The sequence below is a fragment of the Hydra vulgaris genome, chromosome 05 (assembly GCF_038396675.1).
Source record: "Hydra vulgaris chromosome 05, alternate assembly HydraT2T_AEP".
NCBI classification, from domain to species: domain Eukaryota; kingdom Metazoa; phylum Cnidaria; class Hydrozoa; order Anthoathecata; family Hydridae; genus Hydra; species Hydra vulgaris.
Window position 1 is genome coordinate 14,851,861 of NC_088924.1, and position 26,009 is coordinate 14,877,869.

At 27.2% G+C, this 26,009-nt stretch overlaps 1 protein-coding gene across 4 annotated transcripts in view; it reads left to right on the forward strand.

Moving 5' to 3' along the window:
* LOC136080611 (uncharacterized) overlaps positions 1-25,750 on the forward strand; it is a 129,393-nt gene extending 103,643 nt beyond the window's left edge. For all 4 annotated transcript variants that reach the window (XM_065797472.1, XM_065797474.1, XM_065797473.1 and 1 more), the window contains 7 exons: positions 3,889-3,931; positions 18,394-18,553; positions 23,288-23,516; positions 23,908-23,983; positions 24,213-24,262; positions 25,096-25,332; positions 25,472-25,750. In XM_065797472.1, the coding sequence (XP_065653544.1) occupies positions 3,889-3,931; positions 18,394-18,553; positions 23,288-23,516; positions 23,908-23,983; positions 24,213-24,262; positions 25,096-25,332; positions 25,472-25,545 (869 nt within the window). In that variant the 3' untranslated portion in view covers positions 25,546-25,750. The remainder of the gene's footprint in view (positions 1-3,888; positions 3,932-18,393; positions 18,554-23,287; positions 23,517-23,907; positions 23,984-24,212; positions 24,263-25,095; positions 25,333-25,471) is intronic.
* The last annotated feature ends 259 nt before the right edge of the window (positions 25,751-26,009 follow it).

Here is a 26,009-nt window from a genome sequence, read left to right on the forward strand (position 1 = left end):
GTATGTACAATATATGAACAACAAAAAAAGTTACAATAAAATTTAAAAGTTTACAGCAAGTGTAATTTTCTCACTAAAACTGATTAAGAAATAGTAGGAAACTTTTATCCTTTAAATATTTCATATGCACTTTTAATATTTCATATGCGTTTTTAATATTTCATACGCGCTTTTAATATTTCATATGTGCTTTTAATATTTCATATGCGCTTTTAATATTTCATATGCGCTTTTAATTCTATAGTGTTGTCTCTGTAGATATATTATTGATTGAGGATCAGTCAACTAGGTGTTTTAAATATTTATTCATTAAACATTTTTTAACCTTTTTTTGTTAAACATTTTAAAGCTTTTGGTTGAAACTTATTTTTTTTTAAGAACTTTTAATTTGACTTTAAACTTTTTACAAAGTTTAAATTCAATTAAGTTAAAGAACCTTGTTATTAGTGTTGAGTTTTTGTTTTGTTTTGTTTTTGTTTTTGCAATTTTGTAACAAAACTTTATGATATATACAATTTTGTTACTAAACTTTATGCATTTGAAAATAGAGTTGACCCAAAATCCTATTACATGTATGCACCTTTGATCAAACGACAATTAGTGCATTTAACCAAAGATTAAAATTATTATTTGAATAATATCAAGAACATTAAACTTTTTGTATAAAATATGCTACTTGTAATTTTACGGTATATTAGTTTTTTTTTCGTTTTTTTTAAACATCTTCACTTCCAACAAGGCTGCAAGCAACCACTATTAGAGTTGGAAGTTAGTGGAAAAGAAAAGATGAAATTTATAGAGCAGGATAACGATTGATAGATGACTTAAAAGATTGCAAATTATATAAATCAGGAAAGCATAATGAAGGAAGTGAGCTCTAAAGAACTGATATTCAAGGAAAATAACTAGACAAATAGGTATTTTTGGAGCACTTAGGAGCAGTCACAGTAAAAGGATGAGACTTTATTGAGTTTAACTAATTAGTTTTACTGATAGATCTTTGATAGATAAGTGGCCATTAAATTTATATTCTTTTATATGTGTCAATTTTCACAATGTACAGTGACATAATTATATTGAGATATACATACCCTAGTACCAAGGTTATCTTTACAACAGGTCTTTTGCACAACTGAACCAAACAGAAAGGCTGATGGCTGACTTTTTTGCGCCAAAAAAAAAAACACAAAAGAAATATTTCATATTAGTTTCCTTCTCAATTAAGATAAAAATTTATTTTTGTTATTGCAACTTCAGTAATAAAGAGAACTCAGTGAGAAGGTTCCCATTCATTAATACACCAATGTTAACAGTATTGCAATAGTTGTTTGCAGTAAACAAATGAGTTTTTTAGGTTAAAGTTCACAAGCCACGGCAAGACCTAAGCTGTTACAGAAATAAGGTCAGATTCTAGATCAGCTGATTGTTCTAAGCGATCAAAAAGAGAAGATTTTTTGTCATGAGTAAAAAGTTGAGTTGTCAGCAAATAGAGCCACTTTAGATGTAAGGTTATCAGAAAGATCATTGATGTAGATAAGAAACGATATAGGACCAAGGATAGAACCTTGAGGTATGCCAGTAGTTACTGGAAATGAAGTAGAGTGTTTCTCTTTGAAAATGACTTTAATAAAGCGGTTAGAATGAAATGATTTAGTAATTGCAAAAATTTTCCCAGACACACCATACAAAGCAATGTAGAAGGCCAGCATTTCAGACCTTATTAAAAACTTTAGATATGTCAATAGCCCTTGCCTCACCGCCTCCATCTAATTCATGAATTTATAAATGTTGTCTGGATCACAAATTGTAGAAGAGTTTAATTAAGAAATGGCTTCAAAGTTGGAATGGAAGCCAGATTGATTTGGATGTCTAACAATGGTTTAACCTATTTAACTAGAATAACAGGAAGAATATGGCTATTACATCAAGTGTCAAATTATTAGAAAATTTATTAGCAAATAATTCTGCCTTATCCTTAGGAGAGTTAATAAGGTCAGTCCCATTAATGAGAAATGGAATTTTAGACCTACCTTTGTTAATGACACTGTTGAAGACAACTCAGAAGTTAGGCTGTAGAGAGTTTTCCAAAACTCTCTACAGCCTAACTTCTGAGATAAGATACAAGATTTAGTTAGTTGGGAATAATGAAGCTTAGCATCAGGTAACACCTTTTTAGACTGATTTTGAGCAATAATGAATATGGGTTTATTCTCAAGAGATTTGTTCTTATGAAAAATATGAAAAAAATGATTACAATTAGATGTAGCAGCAATTAGAAGTCAAATAATTGAGTAAAATGAGACTTGACTTGGAACCAACAATAAGGAATAAAAGCTTATATAACTGCCTAGATTCAGGAGGTTATATTGGAACCAACAATAAGGAATAAAAGCTTATATACCTGCCTAGATTCAGGAGGTTATATTGGAGACATATTTATCACCGGAGGTAAAAAGACATCAGCCCATGAACTGTCACAAAGAGGTGTTAAGCGGAACCACATAAAAGAATGATCAGAGGATTCAAACCTGATTTTTAGACAACTATTGATGTGTAAGTAAACCCCCAAGCCAAGCATGTGACTATCAGAGTCTTTGTAAATCAAAGAATAGTAGCAATCAATACTGATATCTGAAGAAGGACAGCCAAATTTAAATTAGTCTCACAAAGAGCAAGTCTGGTGAATTTTGCGAGAGGTAAGATGGAAAGTTACTTTAAAGAATAGAAAGATATATTAAAACAATTAGGTGCTGGTGATGGGTTTTTATATTTAACATTTTCAATGACTTTGAGAATGGTTTAAGTTAAAGTGAACTTGACTCATTTATAGATACAGTATGTGATCCCAAGCAATCAGCTATGCAATTATCTCAGTCTTGCTAATTAACCCAAAGTTGTAATTTAGGGCTCATGTTGCCTGAAAATGCACACCAAAAGCATTATCAGGGAAACCATTCATGCGCAACGTGGCATTATTCTCCAATATTTTACAGCTATTGAAAGAATCAGCCTCTCTTATAGCTATCACAACATTTAAGAAACCTTACTACCTGCCAGTCTCAGAACTAATAAACTGAGTTTTAGAGCTGTACCCTTATTAGGAGATATTAAGAAGAATTGCTTAGTCATTATGCAACTCTTCCTATTATCTCTGATTGAGAATAAAGTCAAGAAGATGTAGCATTCGTCATCTTAGTTAGGAAACAATTTAGCACAGATTTATATCTAAGTCATGAAAAAAGGGTGTGAGGTGGTCAACAAAATTATTCTGCTTACCCCCTAAGTCTTTGCATAGTATTTTTATAAAGATACCATCTCTAGCCTTTACTCAACCAAGAACCCTGAGATATGGGAATTTTAAGTCAGAATATATTTCTACTATTTTTTGCCTCAAAAACCAAACCCTACAAAGCAGCAGAATATTGGGCAGGTAGTACCAGTTTACAAGATTCACAAAAGTTCAAAAACTAATGGGTTATAGCTGGCAGAGAAAAAAAATAAGTTGCAAAAGTAACTTTTACAAATGGAGTGAACTTAAAATAGCTTGTTGGGTAGTTAATGCAGTTAGATTCCAAACCCTCAATTTTTTGTTTTCAAGAGTTTATTACAAGGATGCGCTATCACCAGTGATTGAATGTGTCTATGTAACAAGTCCAAGATGTTTAAGCATTATTAAATCTAAGATGTTTACGCATCATTATTCTTTGTGTTACACAAATTTTATTAGAAATTCTAATGATTGTTAATAACAAGCTAAATAGTGTAACTATATTCATTTATTTTTTATATAATTTTTATGATAAAAGTATGCGTGCTCACACAAAGTAACTTGTGTGTTCACACCAGCCAGAAAATGGCTTCTTCTTAAGTGTATTTTTATTGTTTTAGAAGAATTGTTTTGGAATGTTTCCAATATAGTAACTGTGTTAGGGTATGTTTCTATGTTTTTTGGTTATATTTTATTTCTTTAGCAGATTTTTATTTATTTTTTGTTGAATTAAATTGTTAGGGTAACTTCGAAACTATTTATTGTTATAAAATAGTAATCATTAATAATACAATAAGTGTGTAAACACTAAGAGGTAATTAGAGAAAACTATGATAGTATATTAGAGCAAATAAGCATGAAATTAGCTAACAAAGCTATTTTTATTTGTATAACAGATTAAACAGTCACAACATGGGGTTGTGTTAATAGTTTAGGGTTAAATAGGTAATTATTTTTTTTTTTTTTACAAAAGCTAAATTTTACTTATAATTCATCCATTTATGATTTTAATTTCTATTTCCTTTTATTTTCCAGTTGCTTTGAATTGTATTTAATGTATTAGGTGTATTTTTAAGTGCATTTATTGTATATAAACTATTTAATGTATATAAACTATTTAATAATTTTATATAATGTATATAAACTATTTAATGATTTTCATTTCAATACAGAAAACATAAAATACTCAAAAAATAAATAAATTTTAAGGAGAACTTTTTTACATTAAAATTAAAAATTCAATAAAACTTGATTTATTAAGCTTTTTTATAAAAAAAATTATTTTTTCTTAAAAAAAAGTGCTACCTAATAAAAATTGTACAACAATTAAAAGTAGTTAGTACTTTTTGTAATTGGTTCCTAACTACAAAAATCTATAGCTGAGATAATGGTATTTAAAAAATATTTTATGACTGAAAGGCATATAAAATCAATATTTTAAAGCTTTAAAAATTGACTTTTTGTATTGTAACTCTTAAGCAGCAGATATTGTAGTTGGTTCTTTTTTGATAAACAGGAAAAAAACTTGTAAATTCAATTGATTGTAAATTCAACTTCATGATATGCCAAATTTTTAATTGGTTCCTGTTGAATGTTGTCCGATTGTGCTACATTGTTGTTGCTCTGTTAAATTTAACTTACTAATACACTGGTGTTTCACCCTGCATATATGAGTAAATGAAAAAGTCAGTAAAGTTTTAAACCTTAGTCAGAACTGATGTAAAGCTGTAAAGTTAAAAAAAAGATGATGATGCAAGAACTATTTCTACACTCACCATGTGCTTTTAAATAGTAAAGCTAAGATAGATTGAATTTTGTGTCAGAATTGCCAGATGCCTGGATTTTGCCAGCTGTGGTAATGCAAAACACTACTTCTAACCACATCTAAAGCAGCTATACATTTAAATCATTTTATAAAGGGCTAGATTTTGTGAGGTTTCATAGAAATAATATTACACACTCATTAATGAGAATATTACATTACGTAAAATATTCAAAATCTGATAAAATAAAATAAAAACCCACTAAAAACTAAAATTGTTACACAAAAAGCAATATAATAAAAATTAAGAGTACAAACCCGCCTTATTATTTACCCGAAAATAATGATATACTTACCTTAATCAGGGCCGCAGAGAGCCAAGCCGGACCGCGGCACTATGCGTTGCACTGATAGAAAAAACGGAAATAGCCTTATAACTAGCGAACTATTTAACATTTTGAAGTAATTTTTTTAACAAAGCATCAATTATGAGATATTGTTTGTTTATACATATATTTATAAAAAAAAGTCCGGTTTTTTTGGCGGTTTATTTTCATTCCGGTTTTTTTGCGGTTTATCCATACTTATTCGATTTTTGATTAAAAAAAACATGAAACCGATAGTTTTTGATATTTAAAACTTTAAGTCTGATATATCAGTTTATCTTTTTTAGGGGTTACAGGCATTTTTTGTCTCCTACTTATATTTTCATGTTAAATAAAAAAGGAAATAACATGCACCAGCACCTTCTCTAAAATGTATATTTTCATGTTAAATAAAAAAAGAAATAACATATAAGTATTTTATTATAAATAAAAGTGAAATAAATAAAAAAGTTCCATTCCCTTCAATTGCAGAATAAGGTTGTGATGCTAAAATAGGTTTTTAACAATATGTGGCTATGAAAATAAATGTTTTTTGAAATTTGCTTATCAATTACAGCTGCATGGTTTAATGATACTTCCTTGATTTCTTTTTTTAATACGAACCATTACTCTTTGACTTCCTAAAATTATTTAACAACAAATATTAAAATTTTAAAAAGTTTCATTATTGTAATGAATAGTATAGTTTAAGATATACCCATTTATTATAAAAATTATCTATTATCAAATTTTAATTCTAATAATTATACATTCAAGAAAAAAACTGTATTCAGTGTAATAAATAGATATAATTGAGTTTTTTTTTTTTGCAAGCATAAAAAAAACATACTGTGTTGATTATGTGAAAAGGCCTCAGAAGTATCAGATTGGCTACCACCAGCACCTAAAATGTATCATTAATAGAATTAAGCGATAACATTAAATATCTAAATTTAAAGATACACATAGCTTTCTCCAATATTTACCTTAAGAACAGTTATCAGCTGAATCTTCTTGCATTATAGCTTTTATACCACTTGCATTTTGTTCTTCTTGCAGTATGTCAGATGTCATAAATAAATAATTAGCTGTATCCCTAGTATTTTTTGCAAAAAAAGTTAAACGTGATGATCTACTTGTGCAGTTTTGTTGGCTTTGTTCTTGGCTTCAATGGCACTCTCAGACAAAGAACCTAATGGATACTTAAAATATTTAATAAAAGAAACATTATGAACTATCATTCTATGCACAGACTGTGACATTGGAATGACTTTTAAAAACTGATCATTAGAAATGAGATCAAACAGACGTTCAGATTTCGGCTTAAAATTTTTTACATTTGGTCTTGTGGTTGTACTGTTCGTATCAATGAACAGGTCCCTAAATAGTTTGATCATATTGGTATTCAAATTTAAAATTCTTCCAGTCACAGATGGTTTATTAAAGAATTTTCGTGCAACATTGCCAGTATTAGATGTACCACTTCCCTTCCTGACAAATGATACCCTTATTTTTAATTGTGTTTTGAATAAGTGCTGGGATTTTTTTTTGTTTTCATTAAATTCTTTGCTGTTTTTTGCTAGAATTTGTCTTCTTTGTTTCAGTGCAGGAAGTTTGCAAGCAGTATTGAAGACCCACTACATGCTGCGTATCCACAAATGAAGACTGCAAACTCCAAGTTTTAATATATTCTTGTCTACAAGTTTATCTTTATTCCAAATAGTTTCCAAATTAAACTCCTTAAACTTAATATTTTCTAAAGATAAAATTTCATTTTGTAAATGTTCAAACTTCTCTTGAATAAAACTAGCAGTCTCTTTGGCAAAACAAAACATAAGATGATGGGTTGCATCTGGACTATTTGGATTACAATTTTTCCATATTACCTTTTTTCCACTTCGAATCTCCAACAGTACAAACACTATGCTATGCACAGTGGAATCATCCACACCTCTCTTCATAGTTGCTGCATTCTGAAACTCAGATCGGTCACTCTGACCATCACCTCCCACTTTGCAAATAACCTATATGTTATCATGTTCCTCCTGTGCTAAAACTTTAATAGGATTATCTTCATCCTCCAAAAGATACTCAAACACTCTAGAAACTGAATGTTTAATCATATTGAAGAGACTACATTTTACTTCAGTTTCTGAATATTCCTCATGCTCTGGATATGTCAATTTTTTTTGTATTCTTTTAACTTGGTTAAACCTGGAGGAACAAGATGATGATTTTGTGTAAAAATTTTCTTAAATTCAGCCCATGTTCTGTCTGTTAGTCTCAAATTGCAAAAAGTATGCAATGATAAATTTGGACCATATAAAGTAGACCTGGGTGCAGTAAAGGGATTAGATGCAAATCTTTTTACAGCATGTTGAAGCTCTTCCAGTTCTTTTCCCTGAAGATTATCAGTTATTTTGCGTTTCATCCTACTCGTGAGTTCTGAAAAAGATTTTCTAGGTTTTGGCGCACAAGGTGCAGTATATATACCTGCTTCAGGTGTTCCCATTGTTACAGTATTTCTTCTAAAACATGTATAAAATGTGTGCACATATATATATATATATATATATTTATTTTTTTTAAGATTATTCACCTCCCCAAGGCCCGAGGGGGGGCCACTACAGTCAAGGAGGCTACTCTTTTGTTTTTTTTATTTTTTATGTTTTTTATTATTTATTTTTTTTAGTTTTTATTTGTGGTGCAACCCTCTCTCAACCCTTTAACTCCGAAACACGAACCATGCCGAGCAAGGCCGCTGCGCGGAGAAACTAAGTTGAGCGCGGTACTTCCAGGGACGTGGTGGGAGTCGAACTCGGAACCTCTGGCTTACAAAGCGAGCGCTCTTACCACTACACCACTACTATATTACAAATGCATTAAAAAGTGTTTGAACATATATTCTACAACAGATAACATAGCAAAAAAGTTGAGGTAAAAAACAATAACAAAATATAATAAACAGATTTAATGTGAACAAATATCTAGACTAAGCTTTAGAATTACATAAATAGTATTAAATTTTATCGATACTTAATCTTACATGCTTTAAAATACTTAAGAAGCAACACTTTTTGACATTATTGTGGGTCAACAATATATTAACTTAAATTATAAACATGTTAACTATTTATTAAATGTTGAAAATTTGACAACACTTAACTTCAATCGTTTAGCATAATCAGAGTTGTTTTGTTGTCTCTTATACTTAATCCATGTTTTTTGATACTCATGATGAACAGATTCACCTGCTTGTCCTGAGTAAATTCCAAGTCCATTATCAGTATTGGTACTTTTTAGAAATGGTACAATATGGTTAATTGCAATATGAACTTTCCATGTTATATTTAAAGAAATATTTTCAAAATAATGAATAATATATTCCATTAAACTAGCATAAGTCGTCTTAAATTCCATAACAGCAGATTCCATATCACCAATAATTTTTTTGCAAAGGTAGCTTGCTTTACAGCTTTAAACTTTCTTAAACATTAAATAACTGGAAATGAATCAAGTTTTCCTTGATCAGCAATATCACAAACAAGAATGTCTAACTTGTAACTATTCCAATTAATATATGCAACTCAGGTACTGGAACTAAATTTTTCTTGTTCTATGCTATATATATATATATATATATATATATATATATATATATATATATATATATATATATATATATATATATATATATATATATATATATATACATATATATATATATATGATATATATATATATATATATATATATATATATAAAATTTTACTTTAAAAGTAATAAAAAACTTATGAGACATATAATTTGTATTTTATTTTTTTATCCAGAAAATCTTTGTATTTAGTGAAGAACAAACTGCTTTTTTTCCCACATTTGTTAAAGTTTTTTATCAACTCAAAAGCCAGTCTTCGAAAAATTGTGAAACTAACCATACAGCCAGCATTATTTAGTGCAATAAACTTAGACTGCAAACATTTGGCACAGGCTTTAAAATTTTTTTTTTAAGAATGCATGCCTTGGGGGAAATGCATGTGTTAAAAGTTGACAAAGAATGAATGTAGCCATTTTGATAATTTATAAAATTTTTTTTTTTTTGTTATTCGCCTCCTCAAGGCCGAGAAGGCCACTTCAGATGAGGAGGCTACTTAATAGTGGTTATAACCCTCTCTTAACTCTATAACTCCGAAACACAAACCTTGGTGAACAAGGCCGCTGCGCAGAGAAACAAGTTTAGCGCGGTACTACCAGGGACGTAGTGGGGATCGAACACGGAACCTCTCGCTTTTAAAGCGAGCGCTTTACCACTACACCACTACCGCATGGTAGTGGTGTAGTGGTACTACCACTACCGCATGGTAGTGGTGTAGTGGTGTAATCCTTCGCATGGTAAAATTGTATGTTATTGAACTACGGAATTTTCATTTACTTCACAGAATTTAGTCAGTTTTTAAATAAAACTCACATTAGTAAAAGTGATTTTAAAGCATAAGGTCACAGAGGTCGCCTGAATATTTTTGCATGGCAGTAAAGTCAATTCACAGTAGCTATATTTTATTCAAAAAAAACGAGGCGACCTCTGTGACCACATGCTCAAATCAATCAATGATTAAGAAATCAAAAAAATCAGCAAAAAATACATTCAATTAAATATATGATTATTTTAATTTCGCATAAAAATAATATAAAAATTTAACACTTATCATATACCTTGAAAGGATTTTAACAAAAATGCGAGTTTTCTAAAACCTTGAAAAAACCCTTAAAATATCAAAAGTTTAAAAAAAATAAGACTGATTTTTTTTTTTATAGAAAATTAAAAACTGAATGCAAAAAAAAAACTTAAAAAGTTTAAATATGAAAAATCAAAAAATCCTATTTCCAAAAATCCTATTTCCGCTAAACGATGCATAGTGCGTGGGGTAAAAATTTTTGCGAGCCCTTTTTTTTTATTTTTTACAGTAATATTCATATCCATATTAAAAAGATAACTTGAATTTATCAAACTTAAAGTCTATAATATGATGTGTCTTTAATTAGTTAGGTTGGTCAATGAATCCTTGCATTTTTTAAACAAATTTTAGTTAATAGAAATTAGTTTATTTAGCAAAATATTTTGTACTAAAATGTCTTTTAATCAAGTTTCTTTAATATTGATATTATTAGTAATTTACTTGAAATATTTAAAAAAAGAAAATAAAAGAAATTAAAAAAGAAAGTATTAATAAAGCCTCCATATGTCAGCAAATATGTTTTTAGAAAACAAGAGTATTCTCTGATTTTCTTTTTAAAAAAATATTATTTTGAATTTTAAAACAAAATAAATAATTGTATTCAATTGTATTACAATTAGCCAAAATGAGCTTTGCAAGTTTTTTGGCTTGCAAAAAGATAGATAACTGCATCAAAGTAGAAAGTTGATCTTGACACATTGTTTAGCGTAAAACATTTTTAAATCTTGTAACCGTGCTGAAAGAGCATTCTGCTTGCGCAACGGTCACTGGACAAGTACAAAAGGTTATAAGAACAACTAAAATATTTGGGAAAAGAGAATCAAGCTTCAACTCACAGAGTTTGTTTAATAATTGAAACAGCGATAAAACTATTTTTTCAAGATTTGGCGCGTGAATTGCATTTAAATGTTTTAACTTGTCAAATCAAAGAGAAACATCAGTGTTGTATTTAACACAAATAGATGAAGCTTTCTTACACTGCAGATCTTTATCTAATGTTATGTATTTCCATACAACACCTAATATTTCCTCAAAATCTTTGGCTGCCTCAAAAGGCCAATATACCAATCAGGTTACCAATGACACAGTCTAAAAGAACATAAAAAATATCATGCTTGAAACAAAGTTTTGCACTGGTGAAAATCTAGCTTTTCTTCTCTGTCTTTTCTCCAGGAATATGTCATTGGAAACCATACCCAGATTTTTTGGCAACAAGTTGACATTCATTTAAAATTGAATTCCAGCTGTTTCTCAATAATAAGAGGTCATCAATAAGGCTTTTTAAATTTAAAACCTCCACATCTAAAGGTGCATCTCTGGCTTACAGAACCGTGTTTCTACATTTGATGGTTGTTAAAACTTTAAATCAGATGTTCACGAGTATGGTGCACTCAAATGAACCCAAGTTTATCCAATGCGTTTGATATCTGATCAAGTCTCGGCAGTCAGATTTAGCTTCTTTAAGTCTTGGATAGCACTCTTTAAACTTCTTAAAATCTTTAAATATGTTCTGCAAAAGTTTTTACACTGTCAATCCTAGCTGACCGATGTTTTTTTTTTAATTCTTTAGACTTTTTTTTAAAAATTTGTTTAAACATTTTTTTTCCTATGTTTTATTTTAAAATTTCCCTTAAAATAACGTCTATTACCTTTTTGGCACAACGCTCTATAAACTCATTTGGAATTTCCGGTGAAAGGTAATTTACTTGTTGTCTTCTCTTCAATTTTTGTGATTTCACAACTTAGTTCAGATGTTTTTTCAAGACAGTCATAATGTCTCATCAATTCTTAAATGCCCAAAAAATTGTAATTTGCTGCTAACTAAATCACTTGTTCCTTTAAATCCCAAACCTCGTTCAGCTAGAAACAGTGTGACATCTAAAATTCAGTTTCGAACTTGTTTCCAGTGCGATGCTTGATTCTTAATGCTCTGCAGCATAATATTGATAGCAGAATCAGAGTCAATACTTTTTTCTAATTGCCACCATTTAACATAACAATATTTATGGTTACGGCTGTTTCAATGCACTGGAATTTTGTCATGTAATTTTTGCCATTCCCTTTGAAAATGATACCCAGACATAGTGGTTAAGCATAAGCAACATACTTGTTGTTGATAGTTCAATAAAAAGGCGACAAGGAAAACAAAACAACAGTTGTTTCATTTTGCTTCTAACAAGACAATCACAGGAAACAGCTCCTCCATTTTTCATACTTGTACACACTATACAAACAGGAAGTGAATATATGTTGACATCTTTTGGAAATTGAGGTGGAATCTTTTCTGGAACCTTACGAACTGTTTACTCAATTTTAGAAGCGTTTGGTCTTTCATTTTTTAGACTACTAACATAAAAGTCAAACAGTTTTATTTTAATAATATCATCAGCTATACCTGATTTATAATTTCTAGATATTCCTATTTATAACAACTAGATATTGTTGATAGAAATGAAAACATCGTCTGCTCCACATCAGCTTTTTTTTAATGTTATCAGGATCTGGAAGTTGCCAGTCATTAATTAAATCTACAACTTGTTCAACAACATTGTCATTATTGCTGAAATTATTAAAATCGTTATTGCTTCTACATTATGGTATTGATTTTCTGAATCTTTTTTTTTTGAAGACACTGAAAATCCATAACTTTAAAGTAGAGTATGTTTTTCATTTACATTTTTTAACCTCAACAATCTTTCTTTCCTTTTTTGAGCTCTAGATTTGTGATGGTATTTCATTTTTTATTAGACTACTAAATAAAATTTTATATAAATTGGAAGTAACTCATTCCTGTAAATAAAACATTCTGTATATGATATATCGATGGTTTTAAAAAGCAATAATTGTAACAAATTTTCTTAAGCAATAGTAAAGCAAGGGGCGATCATGGACTAAATTGCCCTAAGCGCAAAGGCTTTAAGAGGTCCAAAAAAAAGCTAATTTTAACATAAAAAGTAATATTTTTAAATTTTATTGTAAAAAAGGTGATTTTTTTTCATTTTTGCTTCGTTGCCTAAATCTTTGCTACATCTCTGTTCTTATGCATCATATTTATTTTGAATAAATCAGTTTTTATAATTGAATGTTTTATTCCTTATAACAAAATTCCATATACAACTGATTAAACTATAACATAAAAATAAAATAAACTGTAGAATCAAATAGACAATTCTCTAACATTCATTGACTTTTGTTTTAAAATACCGCAATTGATTAAAAGTATGCGATACTTTAAATGAATTGTGGTATTTTAATAATCTAAAGTACTCAAACAATACAAACTATAAATGCTTCTAAATAATGTGTTCAAAGTAGTTTATACATAATTTTTTTCTTTATATATTTTCCTTTTAGAATAATTTCCAAATAACTTAGCTTATAAAATTGTTTTGCTCAACAAAAGACATTTGCAATTTGTTTAAAAAGGCAATTATAATACTTTATAATTTACTTCTAATATAATTTATATTAGAATTGTATTAATTATAATTCAATTATAATACTTTATAATACTTTATAAGTATGGGCCCCAGGACAATATACCTTCTGACACCACCTCTCATGGCGTTAATTATGCTGAATTAATTTTTTTTATTAAACAGTTAGCTAGTGATTTGAAAGTTAGTTTAAAATTTTGTAAGTTTCTAAATTAAGACCATATTCCAACAGTAAACAGTAGACAAACTAAATTAATGATATAAGATAGAATGTCTAAGTAGAATTAAAGAAATTATGTAAGAATAATAAATTATAATAAATATTTCTAATATATATTCCTTTCAAGTAAAATATCAAAGGTTATCCTACCTTTGTTGGATGATGATGATGAGGTAAATTGTTGGATGATGATGATGATGATGATGATGATGATGATGATGATGATGATGATGATGATGATGATGATGATGATGATGATGATGATGATGATGATGATGATGATGATGATGATGATGATGATGATGATGATGATGATGATGATGATGATGATGATGATGATGATGATGATGATGATGATGATGATGATGATGATGATGATGATGATGATCATGATGATGATGATGATGATGATGATGATGATGATGATGAGGTATATTGAAAGTAAAAAAAAAAGAATAATAAGAAAAAAAAAGAGAACTAAAGAATAAGAAAAAAAAAGAAACCTTCTACCTAAAGATTTTTAAAACCTTCTACCTAAAGATGTTTTAAAGTCTAATTTACAAAACGCTTTACTTCAATTTTAACATTTTTAAATATGTGCTTTATAAAATTATTCAAAATAAAGAAATATTTTTAAAGGAATATGTGCTTTATAAAATTATTCAAAATAAGGAAACATTTTTAAGGAAATATGTGCTTTATAAACTTGTTTAAAAATAAGGAAACAAAAATATTTTTTTTAAGGAAATAAAATACTGTTGAAAAACGAAATAGAAATATTTATATATAAGCTTGATAGAATGTTCTGGATTATTATCTGTACTACTGTATTTAGCATATTCATAAATTTTCTTTAGTTCTAATACATATAAAGCAAAGAAAATAACAAAAATATTGAAAAAACTAAAGTATCTCAAGCTCCGAAAATTATAGTTACATTAAGAATAAACTACTTCATAATATACATCATAAATTGCACAAAACAACTAAAGATGGAAATAAACATTTATTTAATATAATTTTAAAAAATTTATTGTATATAATTTTAATAAATATACTATTTAAAAAATTAATTACAAAAGGTGACATGAAAAAAAAAAATTTAGCTAATGGTTAAATGTTGCTTTTATTTTGATTAAATAAAATATTAAGTTAAACTTTCAAGCCAAAAATCAAATCTTTTGTAATAAAATTTCATTTTCACCTAATGAAATTGTATTATATGAAGGTTTATATGAAAAGGCTAATACCACAGTCAAAACAGATTTTTTTAAATTCTGTTTGTAACTCTCTCCTAACCCTGGACTCCGATACACAAACTTGTTAAACAAGGTTGCAGTGCAGAGAAACAGGTTGAACTTCCAGAGGCCCAGTTTAACCATAAATTTTATGGTTTACAAAACCTTTAATAAAAGGTTTTGCAAACCTTAAGATTTATGGTTTTAGTAATAAATATTATTAATAACCATAAATATTATGTAAATAGTTATATTATAATAGTTGCAGATACAAATAAAAACTTTTGTTTAAAAAAATTATTTTGTATGATTATAACAGTTTTTCTAACTTCTAGCTTTTTATAAATCTATTGTATTTGTTAATACAATTTAAGTTGTAAACTATTATCGAAAGTGTCAAGCATCTAACTTTTTATTAATGTATTAGGAAAAAAAATGCCATAAATATATAAATAAAATCGTAATTATAATAATAACTGGCATATATTTATGATAACTTAACCTTATAAATTTGAAGACTCAATTGTTTATTGATACAATTTGTAAATTCTATCAATAAACAATTGGTTCTTAAATTAATTAATAAACAACCTATCTATTTATTTAAATTTTATATTTATATAAACCTTGAAATTTATTTAAAAATTTATATATTTAATTAAATCTTAAATTAATGACCAATAAGAAACTTGTAAAACATCTGTTAAAAAATTGAAACATGTTCATTATCAGTTGCAGTACATGAAATACCTTAGGGAAGAGTTAATTAAAATTAAAAAGTTATGAAGATTAGTTAAATTTAGTTAGAGCTTAGTTACTAACTAAAAAAGTTTTATTAAGACTTCCTCTATTAATAAACACTCTTTGTAGAGAGAGACAGACAGTGTTACTATTTGAAGGCACTGTGTTAAAATAAATTTTAAAGAAATACAACAAATTATTATGATTTATTAAATAATTCGTCATGAACATTAGGAGCATGAAAAAAATTATTGTTAATTGTAGCACAAAATAGAATTAACATTAAAACCAGTTTTGTAATTTTACCAGTTTAGGATGTTGAATGTCGTATCTTCTTGAATCAATGCATAGGTTTTGCTTGTGTCTCTGTCTTTATGGCTAAGCATCTTATTCTGTTATCTCCTAATGACGGTATGGCTTTAAAACTCAGTTTTTTGGTTCTGAGTCCAGCTGGTAGTCAGGTTTCCTGAATTCTGTAGTAGCTTTCAGAGATCCATCAACAATTACTACTGTCAGTATTGTACTACTGTCAGTATTGTACTTCTGTCGGTACTGTACCACTGTCAGTATTGTACTACTCTCAGTACTGCACCACTGTCAGTACTGTACCACAGTTAGTATTGTACTACTATCAGTACTGTATCACTCTCAGTATTGTACAACTGTCAGTACTGTACCACTGTCAGTATTGCACTATTTTCAGTATTGTATGATTATATATATCACTACTTCCTCATTTATCTCTATCTAAGTGATGATTTTGGCTATTTATTATGTTAGAGTCTGAGAGTCCAAGTATTCGCTATTAAGGTTAAATCAGATTTTCTAGCAGATTTTTTTACAATAACATTGTTCTTTGATGATCTAAATACACATTTTTTCAATTTGGATTTAAATATTTTTTTATTATTCATTTTATTGATTAGTTTCAGTCGCAGATAATTCAACAAAAAGGATGATCCCATAAACTTTTTTTGTTTCTCTTTTATTCTTTTTTTTTTATTATTTATCTATTTGGTGCTTAGTTTATTGAATGTATTTTGTACTGTTTTTGTTCTATTTTTCTAAATGTAAACTCCTTTAAATTTTTTGTGTTCACGGAAATTTCTTCTCAAAGCATTGATATTGGACAGAATTTAGCACTACATGAAGTAGTATGATTACTTTTTAATTTTTTTGTTCTTCATTATTGTTTTTTTCCCTGTTATTATTTTTCTAATATGTTTATCTCTGCATGGCCCATAATCCACTAAGTTCAAGAAGTTGTTATATCATAATTCTATGGACATAGTGGGCTTGAATCTTTTGTGTACAAAGGGAGCATTCATCCACTACACCACTACTGCATAAGTTCTTTATACTGGGGGTACAATTGAGCAAATTTACAATTTCGAAGAAATGTTTTACTAGTTTTTTATTCTTATGTCTATTGGTAAACAAAGGTTAAAAAAATGCTTCAAGCAGATTTTTTAAATATTAAAAAATGGAAAATGAGTTGTTGGAAAATCGTATTCATAAAAAAAAAGTTTAAACCGCTAATTTGTTTTATTAACAATGTTTTTTTTAAACATTGGCAACAATCTTAAGGAGTGCCAGAGAATAAGAAAATTTTTTTTCTGACCTAAAATACTTAGAATAGAGTAATCATGGTGTCAGTCATGGTGCTATCGTAACAACTGCTTTAAAAAAAACCAGGCAGTTCATGAAGATAAAGTTTTTAAGTTCCTATATAACATTTGCGCCTAATATAAATATTTTATTTTGAGTTTTTGATTTGGCCCATTTATCTAAAGGTTTTTATCATTTCAAGCATTTGCTTATTACAATAGTCTACCAAACAAGCAAGTTTTTTATTTTATACAAAAAATTTACCCATAAAAACTATGAGATTTATATTCTAAATGATTATAGTGTTTGTATCGTGCCAGAAATCTGCCTTACAAAGAAAGTTGGGTACATTTTTTACATTTTTTTTAAATTGGTGTTGGTGTTATAGAAGATATTCAGATTAGCAATACAGATTTCTACAAGTAAATGAAGCAAAAGCTTATGATGGAGCAATTAATGACTCCAAGAAAAATCTACAGTTATCCATGGATCACATGTTACTAAATAGTTGGAATTTTCTGGAGAATAATTTAACTAGTTGGTTCATAGCTCTTTGGATTTCAAGCATTCTGAACAGAAGTGACAACTACCTTGTTTCAGAAAAGGTTTTTGTCTTAATAGAAATAAACTTAGGCATTTCAAAGCCACCTGATACAAATACCAAACTCAGGAAATTTGAAATATTACCATGAACTAATTACCCTCCCATAAGAGAGGGTAGTTAGTTCCTAGTGATATTTCAAAAATATAAAATTATTTATATAAAAATATAACCTTATATTATTATATATAAAAGTATAAGTCAAAACAATAAGCTACCTGTTTATATTTGACAACAATCTCATGAGAGGTATGTGTTAAAATTTAGTTCAAAGAATTATTTTTATAACTATACTTTTTTTGAATATTTTTTTACTGGCAAATTAATTTTTATAAACTCGAATGTGCAATGCAATTGTGAAATATTTTTCTTTACTTTATATGATAATTTATATTATAAATAAATATTTTTCTTTTTTAGAAATGTTGTAATATTCAACTTACGAATTTACCCAACATTTAAAATAGTACCCAACATTACTGTGGAATTTGAGTATGTTTTGCCGCCATTTTTTAGTTTTGCACCTAAAAGTGTTATTCAGGGTTTCATTAGAACTGATTACAATAAATTAAAATATCGTGTAAGCAAATTTTCATTTTTTTTATTTTTTTGCATAATTAATTATTAGTGCATTTTTTTAAATTAATACTCTTACAAACGAAGGAGAAGATCTGATAAAGACTCTGTTAAAATTAACTATTAAATTTAGTTAAATAAAAATGATTCATGTTGATATGTAATGGTTAAATAGAAAATGATCTCAAAAACCTGTCATGTCATGACTTGAATCTCAAATCCTGTGATGAAAAGTTCACACTAATGAAGTTTTTTGTCAAAAATTTAATTTGGACTTATTTTTATTAGTTAATTTTTGAAGTCCTATTTCCGTCACCTAAAAAATTTTAAAACTTTTTGTAAAAATTCAAATATAATAAAAAAAGTCAAAAAAATGTTTAAAAAATTTCAAAAACTAAAGTTGTGTAAAAATTTCAAACAATGACAATTTTTTTAATTGTCAAACAATGGCAATTGTTTAACATTTCTATGCAAATATTAACATTTTTAAGTCAACTTCATGCATTTATCAGTTTTAAGCATTTATCAAAGTTATGTGTGCATCACTTTCTAATTTCTTGTTAAATTTATAAAACTTGAGATGATCCATGACATAAGTGAACTTTACATTAGTGAAATGAAATCCTTGGCATGACGTTTAAGTCTTAACCATAAGAAAAAATGATGAAAAACTGCTCAAAGTTTATTACGATTTCATTACAAAATGTTTGTGAGCATTACTTTAAAAGAAAAAAAAGATTTTTCATATTTTATGGTGCATTCTTGTGTTATTTACACATTGATTTCTGAAGTTTCACTTTACTTCAAGTAATGTTTCACTTAACTGACTTGCTATAAGGGGGAATAAAAGTTTTTTCTTTTTATTTATAAAAATGCATACTAATTCATACAACTTGCATACAACCTACATACAACCTACATACAGTTTTTGCAAACAATCCATACATATTTTGTTTTAGCACCTATAATTTTTTGAATAAATTCTCACCTTGTGGAACCCTCTTTTCTTTTTATCTTTTTTCTTTTATTTGATGCTATTTACCATTAACAGCATGCATAGAATTAAAAAATAAATTTAAATATTTGACATTTTGACATTTAGAAATTAAATGTCAACTTATAATAATTAATAATTAATATAGAGAACAGATTATTTGAATAGTTAATTAGAATAATTAGATATAATTAAATAAGGCGTTTTCTATTGACTGAGGCAACTGAAATATGAATTTGCTGTTTGAATATTAATCAAATATATTACAGATATACAGGCTATATGTATACTATGTTTATACACTGTCATGTGTATATTATACACATATTAAGTGCAATAAAATTGACTCTTTAAAAATTGATGCCAAAAATAATCAAACAAAAATATAACTTTTGTTTTGAACAATTTTATTTTTTTAATTTTTCTAAAATAAAATTTTTACATTTTACTTTATGAATTCGGATAATAAAATGGGATTTTTTATTTTTATAAATAATGATTTAAATATTATTTTTATCAGTTAGCATTATTTTTAAGAAACTACAGTATGCAAAAAAAATAATCGTACACTTAAAAAAAAATCATAATTTTTAAGGTTGCATCAGAAAAATGAGTTTTCCGTTAAATTATTTGGAATTTTTTTAAAACTAATTAAATTAAAAATTAAACTAAAAAGCATTCTTAGAGGGAAGTTGAAAATCATTTCCTAAGCAATTATATAATCATTTCCTAAGCAATTATATAATGCCCTTGATGTTGAAAAACATACAAAAGAATGTATAGCTATTTGAGTTGAACAAAATCTCCAATTGTTTTTGGTTCCATAACTGAAATATGTTGCACAATTACTTCTTTTTAATTTTCCATTTTTAAGAAGCTTGAAAAACAAAGTACCTCATCAAACTTAGGTATCAACAGTTACATACTTATACCCATAATGAAATGTTTCAATGGTAAGATTTTAATAAATTTTAAGTACAAAAAAAGGTATTCTATAAAAAAATTGAAAAGATTGTATAACAACATAAACATCAACCATAAACAATATATCTGGATATTGGTGATCACTGCTGTTGATAAACTTGTTTTTAATGTCACAAAAAGCAGCTTTATCCTTTTTAAGGAATGTGTCTAGCTCGTCATCTAGCGTACTTCTAATGCCACTTAAAGATCTTTTGGTAGTTCTTTCAGTTGGAATCTGAGATAAAGGTACTCCCAGCCAAACAGAAGGAGCATTTTTGGTAGACGTTTTTATTTGATACTATAAATGATCAAAATTTGGAGGCCAGTGTAACTCACAGATAACAGTATATATGATAACAACTAAATTAGATTTTTGAATAGTTTTTCACACTCAATGTTATTACTTGGAAACCGATGAACTGATATTTTAATAACTTCACTAGATATTTTGTTATTTTCACTTTGATAGTTGGTGTGACAACCATACACACAACATTTATTTGGCATGATGATTTAATCTAATATTGTAAATATACTATTCGCTTTGAATTAAATCTGAAATTCTGTGTTAAACTATATAAGTTTATTAACATAATATTATATACCATTATTTAAAGATATACCATAAATGACATGGTATTTTATCTGCTCGGTGTAGTTAAGGCAATTTTAAAATATTATAGTGTCTGTATGATATTTTGTTGACTACAACATATTTCCGTGAAATATGTTGTAGTCAACAAAATATTCTGTGAATTATAAAAAGATGAAAAAAATTCAAATGATAAATTTTGCGGTATTATCATATTATTATTTATCATAAAATATAAATGTTTGTAGTGAAAAAACCCAGACGGATGATTCTTTTTTTTTTTTAAATCCTAAAATCACAATCCAAATTTGAATAAGATTTTAAATAAATACGTTTTTTAGATAAAATAAACATCATAGTTTAAAAATATGATCTGTTCTGATTGTTTATTGGCAATTTTTGTTAATTATAAGCTCTTTCTTGGTCAAAATTCCAGTATTTTTTTGTGAAAATTGATAGAAATATTGTATTTTGACAACTATATATAGGTAATATACGTCAGAACAGATTAGAACTAGGATCTATAGTGGGTTAAGGCACTTTTTCAAAAGTTTTTAACTAAATTTATGTTAGTGTCGATGAACAAAATTGATCTGAAGATTCCAAAATGGTGTTCTTTAGATTCACTATTAGGGGTAGTAAAAAAGTTTTGAAAATTATATAATAATAAAATATATAAAATATAAATATAATAATAAAATTATAAATAATAAAATAATAGAAAAAGAAAAGTTTCTTTAAATATTAAAAAAACCTTAAGCAAAAAAATTATAATATTTAAAGCTCTTCTTTGGACATAACACGCTGATAAAATCATGCTAATTTCAAGTAAAAGAATTAAAATAATTTGTAAATCGACTTAACTACACCGAGTGGTCTAAACATGGAGAAATAATTCTTTTTTGCTGTAAAAAAGAAGATCTCCACAAAAAAATCTTGTTGCACCATGAATAGACCTGTAATAGAGAACGCTATGATTAAAACAAAATGCTAACAAATCTTTCAATACCATGATTTGGGAGCATCTCCCTAAGACTTAATTTGTTACTTTTGAAAAGCCAAAACTCTGATTTTTTAATTCTGCGGCCAGTTTTAACATTGGTAGTAAAGTAACTTTACAAATTATGGAGGTATTCCGGTTGATCCCTGGCAATTGTACAACAAAAGGATGCATCAATATTAACAAATGCAAACTTTGTCAAGCACAGTACAAAAATAATGACAATGTATTGTAGTAAAAATCACCTGATAACAAAAATATTACTACTTATGAGTCTTAATCTTTTATATAACTTTTTTCTTTATATATTATTATTTTTTGTTTTTTGTGCTATGTTTAAAGCTGAAATGGCTTTATACACAATTTTAAACTTTAAAATTCTTTCACTCAAAATGAATTTATTTATCGATGAGCCAGTTTACGCAAATGATATCTTTTAAACTATAAATGGTAGAGTGATCAAATTTTTAGGGTATGTTTTTATGACTTTTTAAAAACATTCGAGTCCTAACTTTTAAACTAAGAAGTTTTTTTGTACTTTACTAATTTTTTTTTTTTACTAAAAACTTAGGGCAGTTAAGGCAATAATTATAAAAATATTATAATAATAATTATATTATTTTTTTAGTTTAAGTTGCAGATTTTGTTTTAAAAAGTCTTATAAACTGTTGTATATTTCTAAATGAAACTCAAAGTTTCATTTAGAAATATGCAACAGTTCTCAAATTGTCATCTGCTATAAACATTAGCTTTTTCGTCAATCGCCAATTCGCCATGATAGACGTTTGCCACGAATTTATATAAATACGCTTTTTAATTAATTTGCACAAATTTTTCAGACCTTGAAAATATGTAGTTTTATAAGATACAATACCAAGTTGTCATTTTAGGTTTATTAGGAGGTATACCCCTTAAACAATAAATTGATTTATTATATTTTATTGAGCAGTTTAATAGACAGTTAAGGAGTTTTAACGGGTGGATTTAAAGTATGATTTTTTATTTAGCTATATACATATTATATAGTTTTTACTCAATGAAAAAAAAAACCCATATATATATAGTTTTTTTTCTTTTTCGTTGAGTATATTTTTAAGTAAATGTAAAATTTATAAGTAAAACCTGAGCCCCACAAGTAACAACATTGTTTTTTGGAATTTGTTTTTAATGCATTATTTTTTTTATTTAGTTCAATGGTAAATTCAACCCACCTGACTTATTCAATTACAATTTCACAATTTTTTTTAATGATGCAGTTTGTCCAATGGCTGGCATAATCACATTAGATATTCTATTAATGTTATCATTTCAAGTTGAATCTAGAAATCCTATGACAACAGTCAAAACATTTAGAGTGGGAGTTCAATGTTTTAGCCATGCAAAAATACCAGTTGTTGCAAATGAAGATATTCTAAAAGGTGAATTTTATAAGCTTTTAATATTTAATTTGTCAATTACAAACGGATGTGTTGAAAAACAGATGCAAATACAAACTAATTCTAATTAGCACATTCCCAACCAGGGAAAATCGCTAATTAGCACTGAAAAAGGTGCTGAACAGTTCTAGCACAATCTGACATAAAACAAAAACAAAAATATAAGCAAGCTGTTTTGTTTTATTGCAGGCTAATGGCATTAAGTTTGACCTTATGTCATATCAATTTGAGCTGGCGAAAATTGGTTAAGGTATAAGACAAGGCTAATAATGGTTTAAGCAAAAAATACTTTTACCTTAACCAGCATAAGCGCATTTTAGACTTTTAATTGAAAGTTTTAAATGATGATGATTTTCTTTTTTATTCTTTTTAGAGTCCTACGGTCGTGGAATTTATTGGGATGTCGAAAACTCTCATATATATGTATGCATGAATCAACATTATCCAAGGTAAGTATTTTCTGCAAGTTCAAGGTAAGTATTCTCTATAAGTTTTGTGGTATATATTTTATTTACTTTTTTCATATTTTCTTTGTTACTGCTTTTTGTTTGTTTGTTTTTTAATTTTTATTCATTATTATTAAATTTTTTTTTTTTTTAACTTTATTAGTGTACGGTTACACTAAATATTGTCTTTCACATTGTTAACAGCGTTTATCATTTTCAAAACTTATTTTAGCACGACAGTAGCATGTTATTACTCTAACGATGATGGATATTTATGGGCTGGTGAGTTTTTTATATTTCATGTGCCAGTAAGTATTAATGGATTAGGCAAAAGATAAGTAATTATATACTTATTAATATACTTAATAGTTAACGTTTTAAGTTTTTTTACCTAAATGTTTATCGATATCGATAATTATATATAAATATATATATATAAATATATATATATATATATATATATATATATATATATATATATATATATATATATATGTATGTATATATATTTATATATATATATATATATATATATATATATATATATATATATATATATATATATATATACTTATATATATATATATATATATACATATATATATATGTATATATATATATATATATACACATATATGTATATATATACACATATATGTATATATATATATATATATATATATAAATATATATTTCTAACTATAAATCGATATATATCGATTTATAGTTAAAGTTTCAGAGCTTCAATCAAGTTTTTTTACTTTTATGTAACTTAAATGGTCAATGAGAAAACGAGACGGCAATAAGCGACAAACTGAAATATTCAAACTATGCTTAGTATGTTGCACTATACTTTAAGTCGATTTTGTACATGAATTTATGAGTCATGTTGCAATAGGCTTTTTTGTCTAGTTTTTTTTCTTAGGTTTGCATTCATTAATATATTGTATTATATTTAATTAAAGTTTTTTAAATTAAAAACATCTGTGGACCATGAAAAGGCAAATAACAATAATTAATGTTGGATTGCACCCAAAGCGCTCATGTGTGTATTCAGTTAAATATTTTTCGAGTTAATGCTAACTTATTGAATTGCAATAAAATTTATTTTGTAGACTTAGATGTAAGAATTGGTTCCGTTCTCGGTCACCACAAGGTGACAAAAGAATTATATGCTATTCATCGCAATTGCAAAACGTACATGATGTTTCATAAAAGCCTAAATAAATGGATCGCACTGACCAACCAACAGTTTAAAGATATGGCATTAAATAATCTTGATCCAAACTTGTGGAAAAATTTAGAGGATGATTACGATCAAATTCACACGCTTGGACCTAATCAATGGTTAGGTAAGTAAAAATTTTTTACTTATCTATTGCTCATTTTAATGAAAAAACTAAATTTTAGCTAAATAAAATCAATTAATGTGTGTAATCGAATTTTGTGATCATGGTGCATAATCTAATTTTAATTTTCAAATTATTTTAGGAAATGCTGAAGGTTTGTTTTTTCGAAAGTTAGGAAACGAATCGTGGGTTCCCAGAGTGAAGTGGCGTTTTTAAAAATTATTTTTAATCCGTTATTTTTTATACTAAGCCACACTTCATGTGACTGCGTTACAGACCTGCGCAGCGTTAGAAATTAATTTATCCCCGTTGCGTCCAAAAACTTATGTATAAAATGTAATCATTAAAAAAATGATAAAAAGAATTTTATTTTTTTTTAATAATTTTTTTTTTTTCATTATTATATTATAAGAGTTGTTTACTTTTACTTTTTTTTTTATTTGAGTACAATACTACTTATTCTCGATAAATAAAAATGGAAAGGAGGGGGGTAGGAAAGGAGGGGGGTAAAAAACGTCGTTCTGCTTCAGACAAACCATCCAATTTAGTTAGCTGAATAAATTTAGTGGTCAAAAAGTTTTAAAATGTGAGGGTATGGTTTTAATAAAACATCATTTAAATCAAGCATTGGCTACAAGTTGTTGATTTCATTTTTTCATCAAAAGTCTGTTAAAAGGTTT